General features: G+C 41.8%; 1 protein-coding gene across 1 annotated transcript in view; it reads right to left on the reverse strand.

The window, feature by feature from the left end:
- Positions 1-24,568, reverse strand: part of LOC124594744 (pancreatic triacylglycerol lipase-like) — a 162,360-nt gene that overhangs the window by 77,759 nt on the left and 60,033 nt on the right. Inside the window, exons 3-4 of the mRNA XM_047133121.1 lie at positions 22,488-22,558; positions 10,682-10,812 (exon numbers count right to left, since the gene is read on the reverse strand). Coding sequence (XP_046989077.1) covers positions 10,682-10,812; positions 22,488-22,558 — 202 coding nt within the window. The remainder of the gene's footprint in view (positions 1-10,681; positions 10,813-22,487; positions 22,559-24,568) is intronic.

Here is a 24,568-nt window from a genome sequence, read left to right on the forward strand (position 1 = left end):
ATTAGAAGTAATGACAATACAGACATGTTCTGGTGGAGTATGAAGTTCACACATACTGGACGAAGCATAGCATAACAAGGGGAGCACTCCTCTGTTGATTTTGAGCTGTTCCATCACTTCCATGCTTCACTACAATTGAATGAAAAATCTATTTTGAAAAAAATCTATTTCGACTTGCTTAGACTTGACAGGTAATTGTGTTGCTTGGTTGGTTTGAGGTATGAATGGACCAAAGTACACAGTCATCAATCCCTTTTTCCTGACGCAAAAAAGGCTCAGGGTAAAACAACATACAAAGTATGTTTGGGAAAGTAAAAGGTTGAAAAAGAATGCAGAAGCACACCTAAAAATAAAACAAATGGAACGAGCGAAAAATGGTAAAAGTAAAAAAGGTATTAAAAGCACAGAAGGTCTGGGCTGGCTGATCACAAGATGAACCAGCCACTCTGCAACACACCAAAATGTCCACCCCAAAAGACAAGGCATAATGAACACATGAAAGGAAAAGATGAACACCAGGTTGGCTGGTTAGTTTTTTGGTTTAAAAGGGGGAGAAAGGGACCAAACTGTGAGATCATTGGTCCCTTGTTTCCAGTAGAACAATTACTCGAGGGAAAGAAGAAAACAAAGAAGACTTATGGCACAATAACAGGAGAAAGGAGGACCTAGAAGAATGACAGAAGGACAACAAACACTACAATGGACAAAACAGGACTAGAAAACCACAGAGATACACAAGAAACAGGGAGAAGAGATTAAAAACAAGAAAGCATATTACCTTGGCTGGCTGACCATGTGAATAAAAAAGGAGAATCCAGCCACTCTGCAACACATTAAAATCTCCACCCTAAAAGTCCAAGGGTGGAGGACATAGAGGGACAAAGGACATGCGCTAAAACTCAGATCAAATGATAAAACCCACCCTCATGACCAAAATGTAAAACTAAAGCTGTTGTTTAGGCATTATTACCCAACACCAAAGGTAGGGTGCTGGGAAAGTTATAAGTCCACCTCAAAGTGGCAGAAAGTGGGCAGTCCAGCAAGAGGTGGACAAATGTCATTTGGGAGCCACAGCGACACTGAGGTGGGCCCTCGTGATGGAGGAGGTAACCATGTGTGAGCCAAATATGGCCAATGTGGAGCCAACAAAGGACAACTGATTCACTGCGAGAAGCCCACAGGGAAAACTTCCACACATTCACAGTCTTGTTGTGCATATTGTTATGCCACTCTGTCTCCCAAAGCCGAAAAACCTTGTGGCATAAGATGAACACAGGTCAGTTTCAGAGATGCCCACATCCAGGAGCAGTTTCCGTGTAGCCTGTTTGGCCAGCCTGTCAGCACATTTGTTGCCTGGGATTCCAACATGTCCTGGGGACTACACAAACACCACTGAGCAACTGGACCATTCCAGGGCAGAGACAAACTCCTGGATGTTTGCTACCAAAGGATGGTGAGGGTAGCACTGGTCGATAGCTTGTAAGCTACTCAGGGAGTCAAAACAGAGAAGAAATGACTCACCAGAACAGAAACGGATATACTGACGTGCATGAGATATGGCCTCAAGCTCTGCAGTAGATACACTGGAGCCAGTGGGCAAGGGATGCTATTCAATATGGTCTCTGTGAACATAGGTGAAGCCAACATTACCATCAGCCATCAAGCCATTGGTGTAAACAACTTCAGAGCCCCAGAACACGTCAAGAATCGAGATGAAGTGACAGCAGAGAGTGGTGGGGTTAACGGAGTCCTTAGGGCCGTGCAAAAGGTCCAGATGAAGCTTTGGCCAAGGTGTAGACCATAGAGATGTACGTGAATGGACTTCAAGTAGAGGTGGTAAAGGGAAGGATTCCAGTTCGGAGAGAAGGGATTCCACGCGAACTGCTATCATGAGCCCTGACCTGGGCTGCCGATGCAGGAGATGAACTGCTGTGGGTGGGACAAGGATACGATAATTTGGATTCTCAGGTGAACTACGAATTTGTGCAACTTAACTGGCAAGCAGTTGTGCACATCGGATCTGCAATGGAGTCACTCAGACCTCCACCGGGACAATGGTCACCAGACTCTTTCTAAAAGTCCCCATCGCTAGGCGATGCTGAGGGTGCCGCCGAACCATAAACCAGACTCCTATAGTAAAAGCAGTATTGAACAAGGCCTCTGTAGAGCTGCAGCAGTGCAGAGCGATCTGCACCCCAGTTGGTGTTGGTCAGGCAGCAGAGGGCACTGAGATGCTGCCAGCACTTCTGCTTAAGCTGACAAAGGTGAGGTAGCCAAGTCAATTGGGCACCGAAAACCAGTCCTAAGAATCGGTATGTCTCCACTACAGTGACTGGATTGTCATTAAGATAAAGTTCTGGTTCCGGATGAATAATACGACTGACAGAAGTGCGTGACACACAACTTCGCGGCTGAAAACTGGAAGCCATGGGCTAGAGCCCATGACTTCACCTTGTGAATGGCTCCCTGTAGGTGCCACTCAGCAACAACAGTACTGGAGGAGCATTACAAAATGCAGAAGTCATCCACATACAGAGAAGGGGAGACCAACACCCCTACAGCTGCTGCTAGACTGTTAATGGCCACTAAAAATAGAGATACACTCAATACGGAGCCCTGCAGAACGCCATTCTCCTGAATATGGGGAGAACTATGAGAGGCACCAACTTAGATATGAAAAATACAGAGCAACAGGATGTTTTGGATAAAAATCAGAAGCAGGCCTCGGAGACACCACTCATACAATGTGGCAAGGATATGATGTTGCCAGGTCATGTCATTTGCTTTAAGTAAGTCAAAAAAGACGGATACCAGATGTTGGCATTTGGAAAAGGCTGTTCTGATGGCAGACTCAAGGGACACAAGATTATCGGTGGTACAGCGACCCTGGCAGAAGCCGCCCTGACATCGAGGTAGTAGGCCACGTGACTCCAGGACCTAACCCAACTGCTGACACACCATATGTTCCAGCAGCTTACAGAGAACATTGGTGAGGCTAATGGGCCAATAGCTATCCATATCAAGCGGATATCTACTGGGTTTTAGCACCGGAATGATGGTGCTCTCCTGCCATTGTGATGGAAAGACACCATCACACCAGATCCGGCTGATGATGACGACGAGATGTTGCTTGTAGTCAGACGAGAGATTTTTAGTCATCTGATTGTGGATCCAATCCAGCCCAGGAGCCATGTTAGGGCAACGTTCCATGATGCTGAGAAGCTCCCACTCTACGAAGGGGACGTTATAGAGTTCACTGTGGCATGTAGTGAACGAGAAGACTTTCCTTTCCATCCGCTGTTTGAGGGTGTGAAAGGCTGGGGGGGAAGTTCTACATGATTTGGGGTCATATTTCTTAGAACTGAAGTTAGACATTGACCACTTAGAGACTGTTGGTGTTAGACCACCAACAAGAAATGACATACTATGCTTCATGACGTGTCATCCACCCTGATGACACCCACTCCGACCAGGGGCCTTCCCCACAAGTGCCACCCAGCCGCAGCAAAGGCCACCTGACAGGATGGTCATTATTGGGAGTCCTCATTCCCCAGGGTGACAGGCATCTACCCCTTGGCGTATGTGGGGAGTTAACGGCACAGGCATCAGCAGAGCGATCCCTGTGTGGCCAGGGGGCTACAACCAACAGCGTACATGGCAGTCCCACCACAACAGACTGGCTACCGTGCTGCTAAGATATCCATTATCGTCGACAGTGCAGAAAGCAATACTGCACAGAGGATGGAAGAAAACGCACCCAGAAGGATGACCTCACCCAACAGCTGGAGAATGAGCAAAAATGCAGATCCACGTCAACGAAAGATGCGAGAGGTCTCAGCACATGATGGACACTATGCACCATGTAAGGTGCTCTTCCCCAATTGGCTCGCTCTTTGGGAAAATTTTGAAAAATGGAGGTCAAACCCTACAGTGGACCATCACAATGGCTGAAACATGAGAGACTCCATTTAGTAGCATCTTACGACTGGCAGGAATACTTTTGGCCTATTCTAACACGAGGACTCACAGGGGAGCCAGCAGGTTACAAAGAATGTTTGTGAGGCTAATGGGCCAATAGCTATCCACATCAAGCGAATTTTTACCGGGTTTGAACACCGGAATGATGGTGCTCTCCCGCCATTGCAGTTGAAGGATGCCATCACACCAGATCCGGTTGAAGATGACAAGGAGATGTTGCTTGTAGTCGGACAAGAGATGTTTAATCATCTGACTGTGGATCCGATCCAGCCCAGGAGCTGTGTCAGGGCACTGTGCAAGGGCGCTGAGGAGCTCCCACTCAGTATATGGGTCTTTATAGGGTTCACTGTGGTCTGTAGTGAATGAGAGGACTTTCCCTTCCATCCGCCATTTGAGGATGCAAAAGGCTGGGGTGTGATTCTCTGATGCAGAAGTTTGAGCATAGTGCTCAGCAAAGTGGTCGGAAATCACATTTGCATCAGTAGATAACACACCATTGATGTTAACGCCAGGGATGCCTGTTGGTGTCTGGTACCCAAAATACGGCTGATCTTCATCCAGACTTGGGAAGGTGATTTTATGTCACCTAATGGTCGACATGCAGCTCTCCCGACACTCCTGTTTCTGTCTTTTTATAAGCTGGCAAACGTGGGAATGTAGCCATTTAAAAGCTATTAGGTGCTCCAGGGAAGGGTGCCGCTTATGTTTCTTTAGAGCCCGCCTACACTCTTTAATGGCCTTAGCAATACCCGGCAACCGCCACGGTACTGTCTTTCACTGGAGACACCTAAGAAAAAAGAAATCGTGTTTTCCATTGCAGAAATGATCATTGTAGTGGCCTGTTCAACCACCACATTGCTGGCACCATGTGGGGGAGATTCAGTGGTGACAGCAGAGGTGAAGGCTTCACAGTCTGCCAACCCATCTGGGTAGGTGGCCATGGTTATCAGGCCAGGGTAGTGACAGGAAGATGGGGAAGTGATCACTACCATACAACTTGTCATGTGCTCTCCAGTGGATAGATGGGAGAAGGCCAGGTCTGCAAACCAAGAGATCAATGGCCAAATGTATGCCATGTGCCACACTGACGTGTGTGGGGGCACCTGTATTTAGGAGGCAAAGGTCGAGGTGAGTTAGTAGGTTCTCAACATCTTTGCCATGGCTATTAACCTAGGCTCCACCCCAAAAAGGGTTATGGGTGTTAAAATCACCCAGAAGGAGAAAAAGTGAGGGGAATTGTGAAATGAGTGCAGCCAAAACATGGGGTGGTGCTTCACCATCTGGAAGGAGATAGACGTTACAGATGGTAATTTCCTGTATTGTCCTCACCCTGACAGCCACAGCCTCTAAAGGTGTTTGAAGGGGCACAGGTTCGCTACAGACAGAGGTAAGGAAGAAAATACATACTCAACCTCACAGTCTGCCACAGGCAGGACAGTTTTTGTGGTATCCCCAATAGCCACGAAGGGTGGGGGGTCTGCATTGCAGGAAACCATATCTCTTGAATGACAATGTAAAAAGCAGGTGTAATGCTTGAAATTTGACGTAACTCAGCCAGGTGGGAGAAAAAACCATTGCAGTCCCACTGGAGAATGAGGCTTTCTGTCATCTGGGGTGGCATGGAGTGACCAAGAAGGCAAATTAGGCCTCACCATCACCTGTCACCACTGGTTGATTGTTGGCATCCAATACCATTGCATCTTAGGCATCAGCGAGATCTAGGTCTGCAGGGGATGCCAGAATCTCCACCTTGTCCTTTGATGCAGAGCCGTTGGGCAGTGCTGGAGTAGGGGGCTCTGGAGGCTCCCATTTCTTAGTGGACTACTTTTTTGAAGTTTTGCCCTCTCGCTGCTCCTTAGGGGCTGTCTGGGAGGGCTTCTTGGAAGTGGTAGTCAGTGGCTCTTTCAACCACTAGCTGGTGTCAACTGGATAACGGGGGGGAGGGGGGGTGGGGGTTAGACCATGGAAGGTTATTCCCAAGGGACCCCTTCCACGTAAGAGGAGCTGGAGGAGGCTGTTACTTCTCCAAGTGGGGGAAGGGGACAGATGTCCCCGGCATTTTGGGGGACAATGCTCCTAAAGTTGAAGCTTTGGGAGCAACAAAGAAAGATGTTCCACCAGTCAATTGGAGGGGGGAGGAAGATGAGTGGCCCTGAGGGTGCACTAGAGCAAACTTAGATGATGAGCGTAACAGCGTCATCGATGGCAATGCCGTCATGATGGCAGCATAAGAAGATAGCATGGGAACAGGGTTGTCTTTCATACTTGAGTTTAGCCTCGCAGTAAGACAGCCTGTCCAGGGTCTTGTACTCCATAATTTTTCGCTGCTTTTGGAGTATGGGCAGTCCGGCGAGCAGGGGGAGTGATGCTGTCCACAGTTCACACAGGTCGGAGGAGGTGCACATTGAGTATTCAGATGCAGCAAACATGTGCAGTATCTACATATGCCACTGGAAGGGCACCGGGAGGACATGTGCCTGAATTTCCCGGACTTAAAGCACCGCATAGGGGGAAGGACATAGGGTTTGATGTCACATCGGCACACCATCACCTTGACCTTTTCAGGTAATGAATCACCATAAAAGGCCAAATGAAGGCACTGGTGGCAGCCCTATAGTCTTTGGGTCCCTGTAAATGCGCTGGACGAAATGAACACCAAGCCATTCTAAATTGGTACATAGCTTGTCATCGGACTGTAACAAGAGGTCGCAATGAAAAATAATTCCCTGGACCATATTGAGGCTTTTGTGGGGAGTGACCAAAACAGGAATATTACCCAGCTTGTCACATGTGAGTAATGCCTGGGACTGGGTTGGGGATGAATCAAAACTTACCCATTGCGCATTTTGGACAGCGATGTCACTTCCCCAAACTTGTCCTCCAGGTGCCAACAAACAGGAGAGGTTTTGTTTCCAGAAAGGATTACCCATCAGACCTACTGCACACTAAGTAACATGGCGAATATGGATCCTGTCGCTCTGAAGCCCTACGTTCCTCCCAAGGTGTAGTTAGGGAGGGAAATGATTTAGGGTCATACCTGTCAGCATTGAAATCAATGCTTCTTTTCTTAGAGACTGCAGGGGACATTCGGTCTCCAGCAAAAGATGACAGTCAGCTTCATCATGGGTCATCCACCCTGATGCCACCTACTATGATCAGGGACTCTCCCCACGGGCACCACCCAGCCACAGCAAAGGCCAACCGGCATGACGGCCATTGCCGGGAGTCCTGAAGTCGCAAGAAGACAGGCATCTACTCCTTGGCAGACATGGGGATTTCACAGCTCAGGCATTAGCAGTGCGAGCCGTGTGTTGTCAGGGGGCTATCACCAAATGGGTACATGACGGCCTCACCATCATGGACCAGGTACCACGCTGGATATTGGATACAAAGAAATCCAGTAATATCATGGGGGCGAAAGAGGACAGGAGGCAACCAAAGAAGATGACATACTCCGGAAAGTGTGCTCGCCCAAATAGTGGAATTGCAGGTGGAGATGCAAAGCAATGTCGAGAAGAGGTTCAGGAGATCTAATCTAATAGCACTATGGATAAGTGCTGCACCATGTAAGGCATCCTTCCCCATATGGCCTGCACTTCTGTAGAATTTGGAAAGTGGCAGGTCAAACCATAAAATGGGACCTGAACTTGTAGGGCAGAAAAGTGTGAGTCTCCTTTTAGTCATCTCTTATGACAGGCAGGAATACCTCGGGCCTATGCTAACCCCCGGACCTGCAGGGGGTGGGGGGTAAATGTGTAAAGCAAAGTTTGTGCTCCTCAGTTGTGGACATTATGCCTTCTGAGATCACAATGATAAAAACTCCGTTTTGAGTGAACAAGTAACCTTCAATTCTCCAATGATTATGTTGGTAATATACAAGATCCAATGAGATGAAAGTGTACATAAGGAAAGCCAGCATTTTAACTATCAGTCTTTTGGCAGTACATTTTCTGCTCCACCTCCTGAATTACTACTTTTACAATCTATTTTAAGTTATGAATATTAATTATGTATTTATGAATACTAGGATTTTTCTCATAGCTTATTCTTCTTCTTCTTCTTCTTCTTTCAAATTCTCATACTGTTTGTAGTTCCTATCAGAGCCATTAATTTTAGGGCTACCCTCCACTATTTTTCTATTTTGCTTTAATTTTTTATCTTTTCCTAATTTTTTCCTTCCTGTTCTGTAACTTTGCTATTCCCTTCCATCACTTCAGACTCTTCTGATTGTAATGCAGCATTTTCTACAGGTATTTTACTGCTAGTTTGCAAATCATGCATTGATGCACTTGGAAGGTATGAAGGGAAACATGTGACAAGGTGAAGCTTTGAGTCAGCCCATGAAGTGAGTACAAATAGTCAACTGACAGTGTGTTGTCCATGAAAAGCACATCCCAGTCAAGGAAACAAATTTAATTTGTTAGAAATTTTTATGTTATGTAGTGTCTTCCTTGGTCTGTGATTACAACTTCCGTTTAAAGTTCTTTAAAAAGGCCCAAAGGCCCACTGTCTCTGTATCCTACATTTTTCTTTGGGATGTTAAAGCCTAAACCACCACCACCACCACCTTCCTTCCTTCCTTCCTTCACAACAAATTGCTTCACTAAAAATGGATTTCCACGTGTTTCATTTTTTGTGTGTGCCTATCACTGCATACTTTTGCCAATAAGTAGACTATCTGGCTGTATTTATTCTACATTTGTAAATAGCCAATGATACCTAACCTAGACTTATGATAACTAGTTAATCTACTTGTTAAAGATTAGATTAATACTTGTTCCATAGATCATGAATACGACACTTCGTAATAATGTGGAACGTGTCAGGTTAATAAAAGATGTCTGTACAAGATATTACAGTACACAAAATATTGCATGACACTAATGTTTAAGTTGGATTTTTCCCCTCCCTTAATTTATATCTAAAAATTCAGCCAATGAGTAGAAGGAGTTGTCATCTAGAAATTCTTTTAATTTATTTTTAAATGTTGGTTGGCTATCTGTCAGGCTTTTGATTCTGTTTGCTAGGTGACCAAAGAATTCTGTGGCAGCATAATTTACCCCTTTCTGTGCCAAAGTCAGATTTAACCCTGCATAGTGAAGATCATCCTTTCTCCTGGTGTTATAGCTATGCACACTACTGTTACTTTTGAACTGGGTTGGATTATTAACAACAAATTTCATAAGTGAATATATATACTGCAGGGTTACTGTGAGGATCCCTAGATCCTTAAATAGATGTCTGCAGGATGACCATGGGTGGGCACCAGCAATTATTCTGATTACACATTTTTGAGCAATGAATACTTTTCTACTCAACAATGAATTACCCCAGAATATGATGCCATACGAAAGCAGGGAATGAAAGTAGGCATAGTAAGCTAATTTACTGAGATTCTTATCACTAAAATTTGCAATAACCCTAATAGCATGCGTAGCTGAACTCAGACGTTTCAGCAGACCATCAACGTGTTGCTTCCAGTTTAACCTCTCATCAATGGACACACCTAAAAATTTTGAAAATTCTACCTTAGCTACAGACTTCTGTTCAAAGTCTATATTTATTACTGGAGTTGTGCCATTTACTGTACGGAACTGTATATACTGTGTTTTATCAAAATTTAAAGAGAGTCCGTTTGCTGAGAACCACTTAATAATTTTGTGAAAAACATCATTTACAATTACATCATTTAGTTCTTGGTTTTTGATGTTATTGCTATACTTGTATCATCAGCAAAAAGAAGTAACTTTGCATCTTCATCAATGTGGAATGGTAAGTCATTAATGTATATCAAGAACAGTAAAGGACCTAAGACCGAACCCCGTGGGATCCCGTACCTGATAGCCCCCCAGTTTGACGAATCAGCTGTTGTTTTAACATTACATGAACCACTTATTTCAACTTTCTGCATTCTTCCACTTAAGTATGAATTAAACCATTTGTGCACTGCCCCCCCCTCAAACCATAATGATTTAGCTTATCTAAAAGAATTCCATGATTTACACAATCAAAGGCCTTTGAGAGATCACAAAAAATACCAATGGGTGATGTCCGGTTATTCAGAGCATTTAATATTTGATCAGTGAAAGCGTATATAGCATTTTCTGTTGAAAAGCCTTTCTGAAAACCAAACTGACATTTTGTTAGTACTTTATTTTTACAAATATGGGAGGCTACTCTTGAATACATTACTTTCTCAAAAATTTTTGATAGAGCTCTCAGAAGAGAGATTGGGCTGTAGTTGTTGACATCCGACGTATCCCCCTTTTTGTGCAATGGTTTTACAATGGCATATTTCTGTCTATCGGGGAAAACACCCTGCTCCAAAGAGCTATTACATACGTGGCTGAAAATCCTACTTATCTGTGGAGAACAATTAATTGGTACTTTATTGTAAATTCTTGTGTAAACTCGAAAAAATCTATTGCATTGTGCTCTCTAAGCAAGCCTCACATCTTAACAACTCAAACAACAAACACATCTCAACAACTCAAACAACAAACAATTTCTTAAGAATGTGCTCTTATTCAAGAATAGCTGTTACTGATGTGCACTAGTTAAAAAATTACACAGTCCAACTCGTTCTCAGTTATTAATAGTAAGGTATTTTTCTGTTAAAAGAAAATGTTAGTGTCATGTCCCATTTCCACTTTCAAAGAATAATAATAATAACCTGTGTAACTACTGGTGCTATAATACAAACCTGTTATACAGATAGAAGCGAGTATTTACTTTTTCATTTGTCTGAGGCCTGAAGAAATTCCTGAGGAGGCTGTTGGTAGTTGCCGACAGTCCTAGGCAGTCAACTGCCTGGGGTATACTATCCACAACATCCTGAAAATATGCATAAAACTTTTGAGATATGAAAGTTTACTTGTCTTTTCTACATGTATTATGCAACCACAAAACATGAAACATTATTGCACTGCAAGTCTGTACATTATTACATGAAGTCTCGTGATTATTGTCACGTAAATGATGTTCACACTGCCTCTGTGTTGCCTCACTGGCTGCTGCTACATGCCAGAGTTGACTGTGACCAATATGGGTAAAAATTATCATCGAAATGAATAGTGGATACCATACAAGGCGGGTACAATGTCCAAACACATTAATGTGACCACCTGTCAAAAGCGTAATAATCACCTTTTGCAGCATGGGCTGCTGCAAAATGAATAGGTAGAAAGTCACTTAGGTATGAGAAGGTACCAACAAGGATGTGCAGTCATGAAGACTCCAGTGCCATGGCCTGTTGCACTAGGCTCCTTGGTTGAGAGTCCTTGGAACATACAGATTGATTGAGATGATCCCACAGATTCTTGATTAGATTTAAATGCAGGAAGTTTGCTTTCAAAAAGGGTATGATTAGTTCATCCTGGTACTCTTCAAACCATGCGCATAACTGTGAGCTGGATGAAATTTTGAACTGTCCTGCTGGTAGGTGCCACAGTTTGGGAATAAATAAACTGCATATAGGGGTGGACATGGTCCCCAAGGATAGATGCATAGCTGTATTGATCCACTTTGCCTCCCAGAATGACATCACTACCCATGGAATGCCACAAACTCTCCTTCCTCTGGCCTGAACCCTTCTGATGTGTGTTGCAGGGTGCTTGCTTTCAGACATTTCATGCCATACATACCAATGGAGCATAAAACATGATTCATCTGAAAAGGCCATCTGTTTACAATCATTAGATGCCCAGCTGCAGTACTGGCAGGCAAATTCTAGCCTTTGTTACCAATGGACAGCAGTGGCCTGGGTGCATGAACCAGTGCCTGCTGCAGAGGCCCATATGCAGCAATGTTTACTGAACAGTCACTGAGGAAACGCTGTTGGTAGCCCCTCGGTTCATCTGGGTGATCAGTTGCTCAACAGTTGCACATTTTTTTACCTGCATATACTCCCACACATGTTCACCTCTGTCATCTATGGCCCACAGTGCACCACAGCTACCTTGGCACTGGTTTTAGATAGTGTCATATTGTCATGCACAGTATACTTCAACAAAGGTGGCACGCAAACAGTTTACTAACTTAGCTGTTTTGGAAATGCTTCCACCTTTGGCCTGAATGCCAATACCCTTTTGGATGTCAGATAAATTGCTCCATTTCCACATTACAACAATGATTGCACTGTTTCCTGTGTCCCCCTGACATGCTTTATATACTATCCACTGCTAGTGCTGCCACCTGCAGTCCAAGTGGTTATTTCACACTGACTTTGAATATAGGCGGTGGTCACATGAACGTGACTGGACCATGTAGAAGCAGCATATTAATTTCCTTGTTCAGTGCATCAATTACATGCTTCACACAGTAGTCCACTAAGAAGTAATATTCAGATAGATATTTTTAAATACCCATACCAAACTATAAACTGAACCCTAAGAACATGGGTTAGGTGACCTGCTGCTTCTTATTTTATTTTGTTTTGTTTTGTTTTTTGTTTGGGATGAAGCAAATGATAACATGACCATTAGTACCCAACTGCTAATACATATACCCTCATAAATGAAATCAGAGAGAAACAATATTATGAAAAGGGAAGTTGCCAGTCCCCATATAGCAGAAATGCTGAGTCACAGGTAGGCACAACAAAAAGACTGTCACAAATAAAGCTTTCGACCTGTAAGGCCTTCATCAAAAATGGATGACAGACAGACAGGTACAGACACATGGCATGTGATGCACACTGACTCAGCATCTCTGCTCTATTGTGAGTGGCAACTTTCCTTTTCATAATATTGTTAAAGTTCATCCTCGATTTTCCATTGTTTGAAATCAGATAGAAAATTATAATAACTGTAAAGAGTTGTCATAACAAAACAAGGAAATTTTGGAATGGGTAAAATGTATAAGCAAGAAATTAAAGTGCGTATAGAGGTAAAACAAGTGACAATTTTACAAGTATCACTGATAGAATCAGTATGAGAGGAAAATATCTAAAAAGTTCCTTCCCAAACATTTTAGATAGGTGGTTTGCTGTGCAGCTAAATGTTAACAGGCAGTTGGCACTGAGTGGAATCACTCAAAATGGAGGGCAAATCACTGACAAAATTCTGGACTAACTCTAGCTGAAAACTGGGTGGTCTCTTCCAAAATGTGGCATGCATGTACCAGTATTCACACACTACACCCTGTTGGATCCTCTCATGTGATTTAATGCCAAATTGTCACCATCAATTAGTATGGAGTGGCTGTGTGAAATTCTCCAGACACTGGAAAGGAAATTGCCTGCTATTTGTCAACATTTAACAGGTAAAAGAAAGAAGACAACATCCCACATTTAGAGAGCTGCTGCTATCTGAACAAGAACTGATGTCCTGTGATTTCTATGTGACACATAACTTGTTATGACTACAGAACAGTGCAATGAAAGAAAATTTTAAACCCTTCACTTGAAAGCCTGGGAAATACTTGGGATTTTAATTTTTAGAAAAACTTAAAAGAGAGAGAATACATTTCTATATTGACAATATTTTGTTCAGAAATTTAAATCATTGAGAAAATTATTTTGTCTAGTTAGTTACAAATGTAGCCACAACAGAGCACAACAATACTACTATGGTCAGCTTCACAGCTACTTGAAGCCCTCTCTCTGTCAGCTGCATGCAAGGTTAGAGGGGAAGAAGTTCCAGTTGCCACTTGCTTGCACTGTGTGAAAAAAAATTATCATCTGGTTGGTTTTTCCCTTCAATTTTTCGTTACGATGAGTGATGCAGAGTTTGATATGAATTTAGTGGGTCAAAATGTGATACTTCACACACTGAAAGTGTTAGTGAAGCGATGACAGATCAAGAAAGTGATTCAAGTGATGTTAGTTTTTCCAGCATCTGTAAATGGTATGAAAATGTGTGACTGCAAAATCCCCTTTACCAGAATGCCTTCAGATTTCATACAAAATGACTTCCGATGTGATGGAATATGTAAGTAAAATAACTGATGATGAGATAATGAGTATTTCAGTGACTGAGACTAATAGATAAGTTCGAGAAAAGAACATTGCTGATTGGAAGGACATAGATAGTGATGAAATAAAACGTCGTCTTTACTATAATACTGTTACAAAATAATATAAAGAAACCAAGCTACAGATGCATTGGTCTAAACATCCTCTAATTGAAACTCCAATATTTTGCCATTTACTTAGCTACAAACAATTTTTGATGCTACAGAAATGCCTTAATTTTTCAGGAAACACAAGATATGACCCTGCTAGCCATCCACAGGCAAAGCTAAGGAAGTCTGGACCATTTTAGAACATCTCAATAACAAATTCAAAATTCTTTGTATTCCAGAGAGGGATGTCATTATAGATGAGAGTCTTGTCTTATATAAAAGGGAGATTAGATTGGGTTGGGTTCAGTATCTACCACTAAAGAGAGCAAGTTGCTTTCGCTCATTTGTGAGGATTCTTGGCACCACTTTAGCACAAATCTTTGTCATGCTCAGGTCATCGTGCAAAATCTGTCAAGCAGTTTCCTCATTGATGCAGGCAAGTTCTGAAATTGCTCGAATGCTCAGGCAGTGATCTTCTCTAACAATCTTCTCCACATTGTCTTCAGTTTTCAAAGTGGGAGGCCGATTTCAGATCATCTTCGATGTTTTCCCTCCTGTCTTTGAACCTCTTACCACACTTGAAAACTTGTGTACAAGAGACGCAGATCATCATAAACTTGTTTCAACAAAACCTAAGTTTCTCTGGCAGGTTTCTAAGTTTCTCTGGCAGGTTTCTAAGTTTTGTGAGGAATTTTATGTTAACATGTTGTTCCACTTTAGAGTGTAGCATAATTCTGATAGAGTTCAGACACACAACCTGTTTCTAAGAAGGCTAAGATTAACCACGATAGTGGCGTGAAATTTTGTCTGTATCAGGGACAGTCCCAAGGTTATTCCCCCATTCTTCTCTTTGTCATCGACAAAACCAGAAATGCCCACAGCAACCAGTCCAATTTGTTTATTGCCACCTCTTCTCAAGAAAAGCTAGTGCCTTACAATTGATAATTTCTACACTTCACCACAACTAGCAGAAGACCTTGCTGCTAAGAAAAGCGTCATGTATGGCACCGTGTGACCTTCTAGGAAAGGTATGCCGGCAAACTTTCAATAAAGAAATGAAGAAGGGATATATTTTTGCTTTTCAGAGGGGTGAAGGTACAAAGACATGGAAATACATGTGTGATGCGTGTATTTTGAGCACCTGCAATGCAGAAATGAAAAGGGTAAACAGATAAATCCAGCAGCAGTCACATCATATAATGACACAATGGGAGGAGTGGATGCAGCTGACCAACATATAACAAACAATTCAGTAACATGGGAAAAATAGTACCAAAAATTTTTTCTGTCTACTTGAATTGGCTCTCTCTAATTTATTCATCGTATACAAGAAATCTGGAGGAACAATGAATGCTCCTGATTTTTGTGTGACAATGACTGGAAAGATGACAGCCAAATATTGCAGGATAGAATTATCTTTGAAAGTAGCTAGTCATCCATCCATTAGCACCAACCTTATTCATTTAACTACCCATCATTTCCCAATGTTCATCCCAGCCACTGCAAAGAAGCAGAATCCTACCAGAATACATGGGATGTGCAGCCAAGTTCAAGATGCAAATGGGAAGAAAAATATGAGGGAATCGTGATATATGTGCGAAGATTGTAATGTAGCTCTACGCATCATAATAAGCTTCAGAGCCTTTCACACAGCCATTAACATATAAAGATGAATGTTGTGTGAAAGTGTGTTATTGTAATTATTATTGTTTATCAAAAACAATACAAGCAGTTTTGAAAGAGATTCAACTAAAATATTGTGACTCAAGACATTTTATTCTATATAGCATATTTTTTAAAAGCAAGGAGTATGCTTGAGCTTTTAATATAACCTTTCTTCAACATTCTGTAATTACCCCTTAAGTGTGTACTTTGTCGACCTACTGTTTGGAATACTCTATAATCATAACAAACTTTAAAATTCAGCTATTAGAAATTTTTGTTCACTCTTTTCTACATAAATTGTTTAAGTTAAGGGGGTTAATGGTGAATTGAACCACTAATGCCAAGATGTGTACTTTCTGTACTTTTGTTACGTTTGGGTTAGTGGGCACTCAACAGAATGGTCATTACAGTGTGTACCAGATCCACAAACAAACTTTATTTTGCATCGCAGAACTATATATACCAATAAGTCAGATATACTTCTCCAAAGAATAATCTGATAATCTTTTGTTCTTAACAGATAGCTCATTCCGTGATATCCTCCTCCACACCCTAGTTGACCTTTGTAGGTATGACCCACTGCATGGGACAGCTGATCATGTGAGCCTCTGGTGTGGAGAGGATTATTGTTCTAATCTTCCCTTATCTTCCAGGTAGTGCTCTCTTAACCCTGGCTCTCCTCCACACATACCTGTAACACACGTCCTCCTGTACCAGAACAATGTCCCCGGGGCCGAATTTGTTAAGACATCCTGGTGGACATTTAACTTCATGGAAGTTATTCAGTTCTAACAGATATTGTGCATTGCAAATTGTGTATCAAGACCTTATACACTGAAGAGACAAAGAAACTGGTACACCTGCTTAATATCATGTAGGGCCCCCCACGAGCATGCAAAAGTGCTGTAGCATGATGTGGCATTGACTCTACTAATGTCTGAAGTAGTGCTAGAGGGAACTGACATGACAAATCCTGAGGGATGTTCATAAATCCTTACGAGTATGAGGGGTGGAGACCTCTTCTGAACAGCATGTTGTAAGGCATCCCAGATATGCTCAATAATGTTCATGTGTGGAGAGTTTGGTGGCCAGCAGAAGGGTTTTAACTCAGAAAAGTGTTCCTGGAGCCACTCTGTAACAATTTTGAAAGTTTGGGGTGTTGCACTGTCCTGCTGGAAGTGTCCAAGTCTGTCAGAATGCACAATGGACATCAATGGATTCACATGACCAGACAGGATGCTTATGTACATGTCGCCTGTCAGTTGTATCTAGATGTATCAGGGGTTCCATATCACTAACTGCACACACCCCACACCATTACAGAGCTTCCACCAGCTTGAAAAGTCCCCTGCTGACATGCAGGGCCCATGGATTCATGAGGTTTTCTCCATACCCATACACGTCCATCCACTCGATACAATTTGAAATGAGACTCGTCCAACCAGGCAACATGTTCCCAGTCATCAACAGTCCAATGTCATTGTTGACATGTCCGGGCAAGGCACAAAGCTTTGTGTTGTGCAGTCATCAAGGGTACATGAATGGGCCTTTGGCTCCAAAAGCCCATATTGATGATTTTTAATTGAATGGTTCAGGATGCTGACTCTTGTTGATGGCCTGACATTGAGATCTGCAGCAATTTTTGGAAGGGTTGCACTTCTGTGGTGTTGAATGGTTCTTTTCACTCACTGTTGGTCCCATTCTTGCAGGATCTTTTTCTGGCAGCAGCAATGTCTGAGATTTGATGTTTCACCAGATTCTTTATATTTATGGTACACTTGTGAAATGGTCATTCAGGAAAATCTCCACTTCATCACTACCTTGGAGATGCTGTGCCCCATTGCTCATGTGCCGACTACAACGCCATGTTCAAACTCACTTAAATCTTGATAACCTGCCATTGTAGCAGCAGTAACTGATATGACTGCTGTGCCAGACACTTGTTATCTATGGTGCTGCCGACCACAGCACCATATTCGGCCTGTTCAAATATCTCTGTATTTGAACACACATGCCTATACCAGTTTCTTTGGCACTTCAGTGTATATCAGGACCTCAGAAGGCCTCATACATCTCCTCTTTCATCCTGTTTCAAGAAGCTGTCTAAGAGTTGCTGTCTCAGCTAGAATTCTTTTGCTGGGTTATTATTCAATATAGGTTCTGATCCCGTTGGAATTATTATGAGTTTCTTTCCAGTCAGAAAACAGAAAGAGGTTAGCGTATCTTCAATGTCACCTTGCGTAATGATTCTCGAGTTCACAGTGTGTTCAGTACTAATCACAGTGGTGATCAGTAGTTCCTCACTGAGCTTGCAAGTCTCAATAGCATCTGCAGGAATTAGTCTGTAGTGGTTACCGTCTTCCAGAGTTGTGCTACACCCGTGTTGCAAGGCATCCCAGATATGCTCAACAATGTTCATGTCTGGGGAGCTTGGTGGCCAGCAGAAGTGTTTTAACTCAGAAGAGTGTTCCTGGAGCCACTATGTAGCAATTCTGAAAGTTTGGGGTGTCACATTGTCCTACTTGATGTCTGTCGGAATGCACAATGGACAACAATGGACGTGTGGCGTGGAATGTTTTCACATTGTCTGTGTAAATCATAAGCGGTAGTGCACACCTTCTGGCAAAACACTGGAGTTCCATAAGAAACTTGGCTATTGACAAGTCTGTACAGAGTTTTTAGGTGCACTGGGCATGTAGTAACACATGTGGAAACAGCAATATGTGACTCGTGCATTTCTCTTCCCTCTTAGATGAATAGTGGTCCAGCAAATTCTATCCCTATTACAGCAAATGGTTTAGCTGGCATAACTCATTCAGATGGCAGTGCTACTTCAATATGTTGCCATGATGGGTTCTTCAGGACACAGGATACATGCAAAACAGGAGTGTAGGATTCTTCTGATTTTCTAACAAATTCTGAGGCTCCAAGGTTCTGTCCAAAGTTAGGGCAGTACAGAATGAACACCAATGTGTTGGAGGCAGATGCATCCCCCTCAAACAACCAACTGTGTCAAATGGTGGAAACCATCAAGGAGCAACCAATGTTTTTGTTTCCTGTTGAGGCTAGTGCACTTCAGTCGACCTGCTAGGTGTCAGTCCATCTTCTATGAAATGGTTGTACTTTGTAATTTTTTACTCTCTTGGTAGTGAAATTATTTTGAAGGTCTCTTAGTTCTTCAGCAAAGAATTCTCTCTGAGCTCCTCATATTCAATACATCGAGGAAGCTAATAGTTCAGATACTGTAAGCTCTCCCGAAGATTCCTCCTCCTGATGAACACTGTATTGAAAACAGAGTACATTCTCTAGTTGGAATGAGCCTACAGTATGAGCTGAATTTAGAAAGGTTCATGATGCTGGTCAATGTAGATGTCAACAGACCTTTGCTATGGGTTTTCTTTGTCTTCTCCTCGGGAAGTAGCCAGTCCACTGTTGGAGTATCTTGAGGGTGTGCAAGCCAAAGTGGTCCATTCCACAAAATTTCCATGGAATGTTTTTGACCTCTGAGGAGTCCTCATTAAAGATGATCAGTGTGTGAGAGTCGAGTGAGCTTGAATCTCAATTTCAAAATTACGAACAAAGATATTCCATCCATTTAGGTTGTAGCAAATCCAACTTAATTGACTGTAGCGTCCATCCACAACATTGCATGAGACATTATGAATTCTGTTGTGCAGCAGAAGTAACCCAGTAGTCTGATTCCCACTACTGTTGCTGAAAGTAGCAATTGTGGCAAGGTCACCTTAACAAGAGCAAGTTATGTTCTTGCCATAGGCTAAATGAGCTAGAACATTGAGTGCTCTGTGTAGTCTTTTCAGATGTGTCACAGAATACATGCACATGAGTGTCTTCACCATGAACTGTGATTAGGCATTTGGAACACATGCCTGTGATAATGACAATATTCATGTGCACCACCGTGCTCCTAGGTCCCAAGGCACAAAAGTTCATTCCAGGTGCTTCCCTGCAGTAAATGTCCTGTTCTAACAAATTTCCAAAAGAAGAGACAGAACAGTTCAAGTGGATCATAACCTACCTGTAGATTGTAAGAGTTATCTGATGTCTGGCTCTTCTGTTGACTTCTGTGCGATTTCACTGAGGTCGATACACAAGTAGTCATTCTTGGTGTTCAACTCTATGCCTAAAACTTGAGTCATTATGTGGGATTCTAGTCCTTCAGCCTTCCAAATAATTTCAGTTTTTTTGAGTTGGTAGCCTATTCCAATAAGGGGAGGCTGATCAGTTTCATTAGGACTACAAGTTCGTAGTATATGGTGATCACCAATTATCACTTTCAGCTGCTGCCATAGTCACCCATGCATGTGCTCCTGTTTGTAAGAGGTACCACAGTGGGAAATGATGTCATACTCTTGTCAGCATGTTCTCTTAGAGATGCAGAGAGTAAAAATGGGCTGCACAGGGCCAAATGGGAGCCTAGTGAAGCAGTATTGTGTTACACTGACTGTTATTTGAAGATCTCCCATTTTGTCCTGGTTAATACTGGATCAGAAGAACCTAGTCAAATCTGTCTTCTTCATTTGAGACCAGCTGAAGGAATCCCTGATGTCCATAACAGTGGAATGTAGACTGAATCTCAATAAAATCTCTATGCTTTCAGCTAGTAGATTTGGCCCTGCCTATAGTACTTTATAAGGTGCATTGCTTTTGTAAGATGTCGTGTCTAGAACTATTCTCCACTTAGTCTTCCGGTGTTTCTCTTTCCTCACTCCATGATGATCATATAACAGTGCCTTCTCTGATAGCTGAGTGGGAGCATCCTCTACTTGCCCCTGTGTAATTTAATTTAACATTAAGTCTTAGTATACTTGCTTAGAAGTTTCTTGGTGGTTAAATCTTGTCTTCATGTGGTTCAATTATTTCTCTGCACTCAGTTTATTACTAGGAAGGTTTCATCCTGCCTTTTGGGAAGTGAAACCTCTGCTCCTTGATCCTTCATACAGAAAGATACTCTGAACTCTCTAAGAGATCTTGTGTACTTGCTTGCAAATCAATCTTGATTGGCAGTAATTGCTATAGTCTGCAAGCCCCAAAAGCATCTGAAGTCATTATCCAAGGGCAGTGGAGACTAGTAAGAATGAATAAAATTCACCACAGTTGCATGCATACAGGCTCCTGACTTGCTTCCCAAAAGTATCCAGCCAAATAAAGAAGAAACTAACACTAAAGAGTCATAGGTGTTTATTTACAAACTGTCTTTCACTGTTTCCAATAAAAATTGCCTCTTATGAGAATCTTAATGGGAATACTTTCTGTTGAGTCAGTTTCTGAACACACTACCAAAATCCTATGAGCATATGATAAACACACTAAATGTTGTAGAACAGATGGCTGGTGTGAAATTATGACTTTCGAAGGCAGTGAGTCACACCAAAAATTCCTCCAAAGCCCCTTCATATTAAACTGAATAAGTCTGTATAATAGAGGGAAACATTCCACGTGGGAAAAATATATCTAAAAACAAAGATGATGTGACTTACCAAACGAAAGTGCTGGCAGGTCAATAGACACACAAACACACACAAACATACACACAAAATTCGAGCTTTCACAACCTAAGGTTGCTTCATCAGGAAAGAGGGAAGGCGAGGGAAATACGAAAGGATGTGGGTTTTAAGGGAGAGGGTAAGGAGTCATTCCAATCCCGGGAGCGGAAAGACTTACCTTAGGGGGAAAAAAGGACAGGTATACACTCGCGCGCACACACACACACACACACACACACACACACACATATCCATCCGCACATACACAGACACAAGCAGACATTTGTAAAGGCAAAGAGTTTGGGCAGAGATGTCAGTCGAGGTGGAAGTACAGAGGCAAAGATGTTGTTGAAAGACAGGTGAGGTATGAGCGGCAGCAAATTGAAATTATCAGAGATTGAGGCCTGGAGGATAACGAGAAGAGAGGATATACTGAAGGGCAAGTTCCCATCTCCGGAGTTCTGACAGGTTGGTCAGAATAGTGAACTAATCTCTAATGTCACTGAAGGCCACAGTGGCACTGGGAAACAGGTGGAATGGGCTTTCAGGTAGTTTTGAACTGGGAGAACATTGCCAAAAATAAAGTCAGATTGGTAGAGGAAAGCCTGGGAACGGATATATTTATGTACGTATTAACAGATTTGGTATTTGAAAATCTTTTTTTACCACAGAGATATAAGCTCTGTTTGACACTGCAGGGGTTTAAAATGTCCAGATCATTCTGGTTAGTGTGAAGAAGGCCACCTCAGTAAGATGGAAGTCAACATCCAGGAAAGTGGCTTGTAATCTGTAAAGTGACCAAGTAAATTTCAGTTAGGAAATTGAGTTCAACTGTTTATGGAAATTAAAGAGTTGTTCTTTGCAGTGAGTCAAGTCCAAGAAATTATCATCAAATGACACGTACAAAATAAAATGATGCAGCTTCTGGAAGTTAAGGTAAATAAATTAGCAATACACCTTCCACACTGCCCAAGGAAAGGTCGGCAAAGGATGTAAGTATTCTGTCTTTCAGATTTGCCATACTTTATTGTTTAAGTCTGGCATTTAAAACCAGAAAAAAATAGTTATTGAAGATAAAGTTTGATGCATGAGAAGGAATGAGTGTTTTAGGAGACTCATTGGCAGAGTGTTTTTTTAACAGCAGAGAAGCCATGTATGTGAGAACTGTTTATTGTAAGTTTTCTGTGCATCAGTCAAATGATTCCCAAATGTACATCATCTGACTAATGACATTTCACACTCTCAACATACAAAAAAATTATAAAAAAAGAAACTTACCTCGACTAGATTGGTGCTTAAGGCATCATGTGTTCGGGCAAAGTCTCTTGAACGAGCACAACTCATAACAGCTGAAACATGGAATACATACTTTTTTTTAGAGAGAGAGAGAGGGAGAGAGAGAGAGAGAGAGAGAGAGAGAGAGAGAGAGAGAGAGAGAGGAAATTTTCCTAGATATATTTGTAAACCAACCATCATTTTTGAGATACAGTTGATAATGTAATCTACATAATTAATTCATCACATCTGCATCTTTGTAATAATGTATGTCACTGAATTACAAACAGCATTTATTGATGGCAATATAAGACAGATGTAATTGGTGGACTGGTAGTTTTTTTTATTGTTATTCACTGACAAGGCCGAGATGGTTACAATGAACACACTATACCAGATCTTCATGCTGGTAATCGCTATTTTTAATTACTTATACTAAAATATATGGTTAAGTAACACAACAGATCTTGACTTTTGGCAACCATGACATACTGACTGTACATTATCAATCAGAATATTAAATCTAACACAAAAATCAAAGTCTTTTGAAAGTTGATACAGTATCTCGGGTCCCTAATTCCTTCCATCTGTTCCTAAGGGTTTCAGTTTAGCCAAGTAACTTCCTCACTGAACAACTGTTATGGTGACATAACTTTCTCTGCTCATATCACCTGTCTTGCATGTCCAGCATGACTCTAACAAAGTGAAAGTTGTTCCTTTGAATAAATGCAAGTAACAGCACAATGCATGGAACCTCCAAGAAAGGTGTCTCGATAATGAATCTTCGTCTTTTTGGACATGTGCAGTAGAAATGTAGTTCTCAATATTGCTATCTTATTGACAGGGTCAAGATTTCATTTACAATTTATCCACGATCTTCATCTCTAGCTGTTTTTGGGGAAATGGAATCTAATATGCAAATATGATGTGCTGTTAGTAGCTCAATGGGTGAACAGGTGTTTATTGAACTGTTTTGCTATAGTTTAGTAGAAGTTTGAATGTATCATCACTCTTCCTCAAACCTTGTCTTATCAGTTTCATGTACTTCATGTGCATTTAGGATCTGACAACAGATGCCTGGTGCTTTTTTCCAACTTGAAGCTTACACTATTTGAACTTCAGGAATCATCCAAATGTGACTATCTTATTGCTCAATATTTCCTCTAACAGCCTGTTTCGGGGTTGTAAACTACTTCCTCCTCCTCCTCCTCCTCCTCCTCCTCCCCCCCTCCCCCCTCGTCCCATTACTTCTATCCCACCATCCTTCCTTCGTTCGTTCCTTCCTTCCTTCTTCCCTTCAAAGGAGAATTTGTTTCTGCACTGCTATGATTACTCACTATTTGCAGCACTTTGTACTGAATAGTTAAGAATGTGATTCATCAACTCCCATCAAACTCTTCCTAACAGTACTCTTCTATGTAAATCCACACTCTCCTGTGTAATTCCCATGCAAAGATGGAACAAGTCATTAGTCTGACTTCAGAAATTTTAGACAAAGGAGATAGTGTCATTAAATTAAGAGGCACGTCCTATGGATCTCTCTACTGAGAGTGTTACTATTGCTTTTTCATGTCTGTGTAAAGTCCTCAGTCTCTAATTATAAAATAAGAACATTCTCTGAACTTTTATTTGCTCTTCTCCTAACTTTTTCAGAATCTTATTGACATGATTACAGGAAGATCTTACCATTTATGTCTACAGTCCATGAGTACAGTATTGAGATATTGGGTGGAGCACAAGCAGTCTAAAGATGGGCTTTTCAAACAACACAAAAGGGCAGCAAGAGAGGCAGCTAAGGTAGAGAGCCTTGTACAGAAATTTTCAGAAAATATAAAATACTTACCATCTACTCTGTGTACATCCTGCAGGCAATCATGTTTGTAAAACTAAATCCAGAACATAATGTAACAGACAGTAATGTACATAACTGTAATTCAAGGGAATAGAAAACATTCAAAGAAATGCAAGTAAAAAAGGCTGCAGACCTTAGTCTACATTCAATAGGAGCAATTTTCTACAACAGACTACCAAAGATATCTGGCTTAAACACCTTAAACAATAAACTGAAGCATTTATTAATGGAT

The sequence above is a fragment of the Schistocerca americana genome, chromosome 2, assembly GCF_021461395.2.
Source record: "Schistocerca americana isolate TAMUIC-IGC-003095 chromosome 2, iqSchAmer2.1, whole genome shotgun sequence".
In the NCBI taxonomy this organism is placed as follows: domain Eukaryota; kingdom Metazoa; phylum Arthropoda; class Insecta; order Orthoptera; family Acrididae; genus Schistocerca; species Schistocerca americana.